This window comes from Lissotriton vulgaris, chromosome 6 (genome assembly GCF_964263255.1).
Source record: "Lissotriton vulgaris chromosome 6, aLisVul1.2, whole genome shotgun sequence".
NCBI classification, from domain to species: Eukaryota; Metazoa; Chordata; class Amphibia; order Caudata; family Salamandridae; genus Lissotriton; species Lissotriton vulgaris.
Window position 1 is genome coordinate 1,083,148,958 of NC_141694.1, and position 9,446 is coordinate 1,083,158,403.

At 53.3% G+C, this 9,446-nt stretch overlaps 1 protein-coding gene across 1 annotated transcript; it reads left to right on the top strand.

Annotated features, from left to right (window-relative positions):
• The first annotated feature begins 1,977 nt into the window (after positions 1-1,977).
• Positions 1,978-9,119, top strand: LOC147708448 (uncharacterized). The gene is made up of 2 exons (XM_086925740.1): positions 1,978-2,279; positions 8,021-9,119. Exons 1-2 carry the CDS (start codon positions 1,978-1,980, stop codon positions 8,976-8,978), a joined length of 1,260 nt encoding a protein of 419 aa, XP_086781866.1. The 3' UTR covers positions 8,979-9,119.
• The last annotated feature ends 327 nt before the right edge of the window (positions 9,120-9,446 follow it).

Below are 9,446 nucleotides of genomic sequence, written 5' to 3' on the forward strand. Positions count from 1 at the left end.
CTCTGCCTTCAGGATTGTTAAGGCCTGCCATAGGAGTGACTGATAGGAATCTGTGTGTCCATTTTTAGGGTTAGATATAGGTATACTATACCTACAGCAAAGGGTGATTACACGACTTTGCCCCAGCTGTCATGCAGCCAGTTGTGTCAGATTTAGGAGGCCAGCCAGGGGTGGCATAATACATGCTTCAGCCCCTGGTGGGCCCTGGGTACACCTATGCCCTGAGTTACAGGGTCTGATAAGGTGGCCCAGTACCAATTGGTAAATGCACCTAGGGTACATGTTGTAATTTAGAAAGAGAACAGCCAGGCTGTGGATCTGATTGGCAGGCCTACAGCCAGAGAAAGTTGTAAACCAGTGAAACAAAAGCAAAAAATCTGGGTGATCATAGGATTGCAGACCCTACTCTCCTACACTCACAATTGGATGATTCACAACAGGGAGGTCTGGGGAAAGGAGTTGTGGCAGGAAATTTGGGAACTGTTGTCCCAGAGTACAGTTACAGTGTATCATGTTGATGCTCATTGCCCGACTGACTCACTAGAGCGTTGGTGCAATTCCTTTGCAGACCAACAAGCTGAGGTGGAGACGCAGGATTCTGACTTGGTGGGCATGGCTAAATGGGCACACCAGAAAAGTGGACATTTGGGCGAGCGAGCCACTAGCAGGTGGGCTGAAAGTAGAGGGATGTATATTCCCCTAGATTTAATTAAGACTGGAATCATTCACTGTCCTGTTTGTCAGCATACTCAGCACAGACCAGTCCCACAGGTAGTGAGAGGCCAGTTAGGCAGAGGGAAGTTACCAGGGCAGATATGGCAACTTGATTTCATCGGGCCGATGCCAATGAGCCGAGGATGTCAATATGCCTGCACGGTGGTGGATACCTATTCTGGTTATCCCATCGCCTTTCCATGCAACAGAGCAACCCAGTCTAACACTCTGAAAACGTTGAATTTGTTGATCTTATACTACGGAAATCCATTGCAGGTCCAAAGTGACAATGGGTCACACTTTAAGGGAAATATGGTGCAAGATTTTTGTGTACAGCATAACATTGAGTGGATCTATCACATACCCTATTACCCACAGGCAGCAGGTTTGATTGAGAGAATGAATGGTTTGCTGAAAGAGCAGTTGAAAAAGTTGTCTGATGGGTCATTGAAGGGCTGGAGGGATCACTTGTCTGAGGCATTGCAGATTTTAAACAACCGACCCCTTGCGGATGCAGAGACTCCTTTGATGCGCATGTTGACCCCAGCTTTACAGATTAAGCCTCATGTGGCCACAAACACGATTCTGTATTGGGAGACAGCTCCCGGAACTTTGGCTCCATATCGTGCCACACCAGAAGCTGCTGGTCTTGATTTACATGCTTTGAAACTCCATCGATTGCAACCAAGAGACATTACCTTGATTGAGACAGGAATTGGAGTTCAAATTCCCCCACAGCATTTCGGGCTAATCGCCCCTCGATCTGGGCTTGCCCTTAAAGGCATCCAGGTTTTGGGAGGGGTGGTTGATGCCGATTACCAGGGGGAGATCAAAGTTATCCTATTGAACAGTGGAAACAATGATCTGATTGTGCAACCTGGTGACCGTGTTGCCCAGATGGTCATCATGCCGGTGTATGGAGGAAATGTCATGAAGGGGACGGCCCCAGTCCTTCTAACTGTGCGAGGAAAGGGCGGGTTCGGATCTACTGACAAGAACCCAGGGGCAAAATTGTGGGTGGAGTCCCCAAACAAACCTCCTGAAACTGCAGAATTGATCGCTATGGGCAGGGATAACATCCTTGTCATCATGAAACCCGGACAGGAAAAGTGGGAAAATGTACCAGCTGAAAAATGTTATTTGCGAGAGTGATTATACCAGTTTGTTTTCTGTTTCTAGATCACAGTATGGCTTGCCGCTGCGATGCTTGCGCTGTGTGGTCGGTGTTTGGGCGAGTCCGGAGGGGTCCGGAAGGGCCCAGGGATGCCGAAGGGGATCAACCGCCCAAGTCGGATGACAGCATTGTTGCAGCAACCGAATAACATCTGGACCTACTTGGCCGGGAATGTGCTGAACACTTCCCACTTCTGTATGAGAAATCTTCAGAGTACAGCTGATATGATATCAACGTGTCTTGTTGCCGTACCTACCCCTGCACAGGTGCTTCTGCACATTTTCAACCAAACTAACTTTGATGGGGTAGTGGAGGAAAGTGATGTTCAAACACATCTGAGTCTTTATGAGTACTGTCGCTTTTGCCCAGAGGTTACAGATAGCCTCTGGAGGAACGCACAAGTTACTACTTGTGTAACGATATATCTGTAAGAGACATTAGTTAGTGATAGATTCCTTACCTTAGAATATCTCCAGGCGTCAGACCGGATCCGGAAATGTTTGCGTAGCAGTACCCTTGCGCGTAGGTAGGCGTCGTCTGCTGCTCTGCGTCCGTCGTCGGCGTCGTGGGCGCCGTGATGACGTCGTCGGAGTACTTAGACGCCGCCTCCGCGTGTTGACGTCAGTTCTTAGCCACAGCTTTTCCTCGCCAGAAGCGCTGAGCCGTGTTAAAAACCAACACTGGTGCCATTGAAACTAGGGCCCTGAAAGGGGATGACCTTAACCCTAGATATCGGTTTGCAGAACGGGGAGGATGGGTGGGTCGGTAAGGAATCTATCACTAACTAATGTCTCTTACAGATATATCGTTACACAAGTAGTAACTTGTGCATCTGAAAGAGACATGTTAGTGATAGATTCCTTACCTTAGAATAGATACCCCAGCAATACCAACCCCGGTGGTGGGTCTGCGAACCAATAATCACACCAGAAAGTCCTGGAGGACGGAACGGCCAAAGAAGCCTTCCCTCCGGACTTGACTGTCCAGGCAATAGTGCCTTGCAAACGTGTGCAGCGAGGCCCACGTAGCTGCCTGGCAAATGTCCTGCAAGGGCACTCCCCGGCCCAGGGCAGTTGTTGTCGCCGTGGCTCGGGTGGAGTGAGCCCGCAATCCAACAGGGGGCTCCTTTCTAGCCAAGGAGTAGCATGCCTGGATACACAAAATGATCCATCGGGAGATGGTCCTCTTATGTACCACCTTCCCCTTCTTAGCGCCCACGTAGCCAACAAAGAGTTGGTCATCCACCCGGAAGTAGCGTGTGCAATCCAAGTAAAATGAGAGCGCACGTTTTGGGTTCAGACGGTGGAGCCGCTCTTCCTCTTTAGAGGGGTGCGGTGGCGGAAAGAAGGTTGGCAAAGTGATGGACTGCCCGATGTGGAAGGCTGTGACAACCTTGGGCAGGAAAGATGGCTTAGTACGCAACACAACCTTGTCCGGATGGACTGAAAGGAAAGGAGGAGTACAAGAGAGGGCCTGGAGCTCACTCACTCTCCTGGCAGAGGTGATGGCAACCAGGAAAGCAGTCTTCAGTGTAAGAAGGCGGAGAGGACAGTTGTGAAGTGGCTCAAAGGGAGCGCACATCAGAAATTTAAGTACAAGGTTCAAGTCCCACTGAGGCATCACAAACGGAACAGGTGGAAATGTGTGAGTGATGCCCTTCAGGAATCGATTTACAATAGGGGACTTGAACAAAGATGGTTGATCAGGCAGCCTTAAGAAGGCTGAAAGGGCAGAAAGATAGCCTTTGATAGTGCCCAGAGCAGAGACCTGCTGGGCAAGAGAAAGAAGGAAGAGAAGAACCTCAGAAAGAGGGGCAGAGAGAGGATCCACAGCCTTTGCTGTGCACCATGCCACAAATCTGTTCCACCTGCAGGCGTATACCGACTTCGTGGAGGGACGCCTGGCAACCAGAATGATGTTACAGACTTCAGGAGGCAAGTCAAATGGCCTCAACTGTCGCCGCTCAATCTCCAAGCATGGAGGTGGAGACTGGACAGGTTCGGGTAGAGGACCGTCCCCTGTTGCTGCGACAGAAGGTCCTCCTGAAGAGGCAGACGAGCCGGGGGATCAACTGACATATTGAGTAGCTCTGGATACCAGTACCTTCGTGCCCAGTCCGGAGCCACAAGGATGACTTGGGCCCGGTCGCGTTTGATCTTCTTCAGCACTTTGGGCAGAAGTGGTATAGGCGGAAAGGCGTACAACAGACCGCTACTCCACTCGCGATGAAAAGCGTCTCCGAGCGAGTGCCGCCTTGGAAATTCCAAAGCGCAGAACTGATGACATTGTGTGTTCTCTTCGGTGGCGAATAGATCTAACCAAGGCTCTCCCCACTGCAGAAAGAGACCTTGCGCCACGTCCGAGTTCAGACGCCATTCGTGATCCATCATGCACCGGCGGCTGAGTTCGTCCGCCCTGGCGTTCAGAGAACCTGCCAGGTGTTGAACCACCAGGGTCACGCCTTGATGTTCCAGCCATTGCCAGAGGCGCAGAGCCTCCTGGCAAAGGGTCCACAACCCCACCCCGCCCTGTTTGTTGCAGTACCACATGGCGGTGGTGTTGACTGTGAACACCTGCACTACACTCCCTCGGACAGAGGGGAGGAATGCCTTCAGTGCTAGACGAATCGCCCGCAGCTCCAAAAGGTTGATATGGAGCCGGGACTCCGCCGGAGACCAGAGGCCTCTGATCTCCGCCTCTCCCATGTGGCCTCCCCAGCCCTGGAGGGACGCGTCCGTCACAACTACGTGCTCCAGCTGGGGAAGGGAGAGGGATCTGCCGCTGACCCAATCGCGGTCCGTTAGCCACCACTGCAGCTGTCTCGCAGTGCCCTCCGAGATCAGGACGTGGTCGGACAGGTTGCCCTGATGCTGAGCCCACTGAAACTTCAGGTCCCACTAAAGAGCCCGCATCCGCCACCTGGCGTGATGCACCAGTAGGATGCAGGTGGCCATCAGCCCCAGAAGCCACAGCGTCAACCTGACCGAGATCCGGGATAAAGGCTGAAAGAGTGGGATGAGAGCCTGAATATGCCGGACCCGCTGTTCGGGCGGATAAACCCGAAACTGCGCCGAGTCTAGAACCGCTCCGATGAAGAGGAGCTTCTGAGAGCGGCACAGGTGTGACTTTGGCACATTGATGGAGAACCCCAGCTGGTGCAGGAGATCCGCCGTAGTCTGGAGGTGGCTGGCGACTGTCTGGGGCGAGCCCGCCTTCAACAACCAGACGTCGAGGTAGGGGAAGACTGAGACCCCTAACCTGCGCAGATGAGCTGCGACCACCGCCATCACCTTTGTGAACACCCGTGGGGCGCTGGTAAGGCCGAAGGGGAGCAAGGTGTACTGAAAGTGTTCACGGCCAACCGTGAACCGCAGGTAGCGCCGGTGGGCCGGCAGGACGGGAACGTGGAAGTAAGTGTCCTGCAAGTCCAACGCTACCATCCAGTCTCCTCGGTCCAGGGCAGGTAAAACCTGAGCCAGTGTCAGCATCTTGAATTTCTCCTTCCTGAGGAAGCCGTTGACGTTCCGTAGGTCCAAGATAGGGCGTAGGCCCCCTTTGCCCTTCTTGGGTACCAGAAAGTAGTGGGAGTAGCAACCACACCCTACTTCTGGCCCAGGAACGCGCTCGATGGCCCCCTTGGCCAAGAGGGCCGTAACTTCCTCCTGCAGAAGTCGCAAATGATCCCCCGACACACGGTGGTTCTGCGGTGGCATGGCTGGAGGAGTCGCCTCGAAGGGGAGGGAGTAGCCCCTTCGGACAATCTGCAGCACCCACCTGTTTGACGTGACAGTGCACCAGTGGAGGAGGTGATGGCGAACCCTGCCACCCACTGGCGTCACATGGGCCTGAAAGCACGGACTTGGAGGGTTTTGAGGCGGATGATGCGGGGGAAGGTGTGGACTGACCTCGCCATTGTCCCCTACCGCCGCCACGGCGGTTTCCACGGCCGCCACAGCGTTGGGTATTACTCTGCGGAGCGTGGCTGGCAGCACGTGTGGGTAGACCCCTTCCCTGGCCACGAAAGGAGTGAAAGGCAGCCGATTGCTGGCGTGGGGCCGAGAGGCCCAAGGACTTGGCTGTGGCCCTGGAGTCCTTAAAACGCTCAAGCGCATGGTCTGCCTTGTCTCCAAAAAGGCGACGGCCATCGAACGGCATGTCCATCAGTGTGTTCTGGACATCGGCCGAGAAATTGGCGGACCTCAAACAGGCGTGGCGTCTGACCGCCACCGTCGTTGCCATCGTTCTGCCCAGTGAGTCGGTGGTATCTAGTACACACCAGATCGAATATCTGGCTGCATCCCGACCTTCCACAAGGGCCTGGCTGAGTTTGGCCCGTACCTCCAACGGACACTCTGGCAGCACTTCCGCGACCGTATTCCACAGAGAGTGGGTGTAGCGGCCCAAGAGGCATGCAGTGTTGGAAGACCGCAGTCCCAGACTAAGGGAGGAGAAGATCTTTTTGCCATACTGCTCGTACCTCTTGGATTCCCTGTCCGGCGGAGCCGACGGGAATGCGGTCTGGGAATTGGAGGCCTGGATGACCAAGCTCTCAGGGTTGGGGTGGGTGGACAGGAAACATGGGTCACCCGGGGCCGGGCGGTGGCGTCTGGCCACGTTCCTATCTACGGGCGACCCCGTAGCGGGCTTGGACCAAGTGCCCCAAAGAACGTCCGTTAAGGCCTCGTTAAACGGCAGCAGAGGCTCGGCTGAGCATGACTGCGGCTTAAGGACCTCGGTGAGGAGGCTAGTCCTCACAGCCGCGACGGGGAGCTCAAGGCCCAAGGCCTTGGCTGCCCTCATCAACACCACACTATAGGTTGCCCCCTACTCCGTAGCCACGCTAGAAGGGGAGACAAAGCCAGTGTCAGGCGAAGTGTCTAAACAGCTGGCTTCCCCAAGGTCACCTGTCCAGTCCTCATAAGAGTGGCACTCACGTGCCAGAGGGTCCTCAGACCCCTCCCAATCCTCCTCATCACCCATCACCTGGTACTCAGGGTCAGTAAAGGATGGGGCCAGTTCATGGAAAGTAAACTCACCAAACGGCGTCTGAATCGGTGCCGAGCGACGCCGTTCCGGCGCCGGAACCGGGTTGAGGGTGACACCTGTGGGGTCGGCGCCGGGGAGGTCGTTAAGTCCACCGGCGACAACACGGATCCGGAACCGGATCCAGCGGGGCCCTGCGGCGCCGGGCCCGAAGGCGCCAGCGGTGTCAGAGCCGAAGCACCCAACGGCGTCGGGGCCGAAGACCCGACCCGCTAGGACCCCCAGACGGGACCGCTGGGCCCGAAGGCGCTGCGGAACCCGTCGGGGGAGAGAGGGACCTCATGGCCATGAGGAACCACTCGATCTCCCCCGGCGTCACGTTAAGGCCCAGGGACCGGAGGGTATGAAGCCGGACACGACGCATGCTACTCCGACGGAGCCGCGTCGGCGGTGCCACCTGAACCCCTGGCCGCATCGCGTGAGCGTTGGGGGGAGTCGGAAGAGCGATGACGTCTCTTTGACTTCTTGTGCTTACCTGACGACTTCGACCCAGAGGAGTGAGGTCGACTCCCGGAGCTATGACGGCTCCTCTCCCGCGACCGGTCCCTCGACCTCCGTCCGGACCGGGACCCCTCTCGGCGCGGGGCCGACTGCCGGAGTTCGAGTCGCTTACGGGACCGCTCCCGTCTAGCTTTCGAAGTAAGAGCCCGGCAGTCGAGGCAGGTCTTGTCTTCGTGGTCGACGCCGAGACAGTGGAGACACTGACGGTGAGAATCCGTGACCAACATCAGTCGGTCGCAATCTTCACAGGGCTTGAAACCAGGCATCCCTATCGGCACCGATCGGAGTTGAAGTCTCGAAAAGGAATGATCAAAAGATCAAAAAAGAGTTAGTCAAAAAGAGACTAAGGTACCACTTTTTCCAGATCTGCGCTGCTGGCGCGGAAAAAAGAACTGACGTCAGCATGCGGAGGCGGCATCTAAGTACTCCGACGACATCATCACGGCGCCCACGACGCCACAGACGGACGCGGAGCCGCAGACGACGCCTACCGACGCGCAAGGGTACTGCTAGGCAAAAATTTCCGGATCCAGTCTGACGCCTGGGGATATTCTAAGGTAAGGAATCTATCACTAACGTGTCTCTTTCAGATATGACAAGTATTGTGACCTACAATATCTCTACTGGAGACGTTTGCTATCAATTAACTTGTGACCCTACCAAGATTGGCAAGTGTGGCCAATTAAAACTAGAGAAAAGCAAACAATTGACTCCAGATCAACAAACATTATGTCAGTCACGACATGACAGTTTTTGTAGTAATGTTGCCAATTATATGGTTTGTAATCACACAGTATTAGCCGCTAGCCATGTTAACCATGTGAAATTACCTAAAGGATGGTTGTTCTCGTGTGGTAATATTTCATACACTTACATACCAGCTAACATAACTGGAGGACCTTGTGCCTTATCACGATTAAGTCTTATGATTTTTCCCATGCATTCTGTTACACGTATTCGCTCTTCTAGAGCCGCTATTCAATTACCTGAGGATTGTGACTCCGATATTGATTTGCTTTCTAGAACAGAATATACTAGTTTGGCCATTTCCATTATGGGAGTGCCAGGACTGTCCGTTTATAATGCCAGAACAATTGCTAAGCTTGCCTGTTTAATTGTAAAGAATCTCAATCACACTTCTGCCGCTTTAGCTGAATTATTATTAGATGTTCAAGGAACAAGAAAAGCTGTTTTGCAAAATAGGGCAGCTGTGGACTATTTGCTGCTAAAACATAACCACGGTTGCGAGGACTTTGATGGGCTATGTTGTTTTAATTTATCTGACCATTCTACATCTATCCATGCACATATTAATGCTTTGAAAGATTTAGTGAAAGGGGTTACCCAAGACGTTGACCAAGGATGGTGGGATTGGTTGTTTGGGTGGCTGCCTAATTTTGGACAGCTTTGGTATATCTTGGGTGTTATTATAGTCATTATTTGTGTTTTTATCTCATTATGTTGTTGCATTCAATGTATTCCTAATCTTTTCTCCCTTTTTCGTCCCAGATCCATGGTATTTAGACCAATGGGGTATGATGGGTGAATCGAAGGTCAAGGGGTGGAATGTGCTGCATTTGCCATTTTACACGTGCTAAATCATATGTTGACCTCGATTCCATGCAATGCTCTGATCTTCCATTTTGTTGCATCGCACTTCCATTTTGAGCTGCCTTGACCTGGAGTTACACTTCAGCAGTAGCAAACATGTTATTCACGTAAACCAGTACAAGCAGGTGCGAGGCATCTCGTGAGGATGCCTCGTGAGGTTATGTTGTACCTTCAGAGTGTTTTCATGCATTCCATACTTATCGCTAGGACAGAGGGAGGATGGCCGTGCCAGTCTCCAAGGCCTGAGATTGGGAAAGGAATGTCTTTTGCCTCGACACAGCCCAAACAGAATCTGGCCAGGTCTGTCTGGGTGGGTCTGATGCAGAGATGGGGGCCAGCACTTGTGAATAGATGGGCGAGAGCGCCTGCTAGAGGCTTCTGGAACAGGTTGATTTAAGCTATA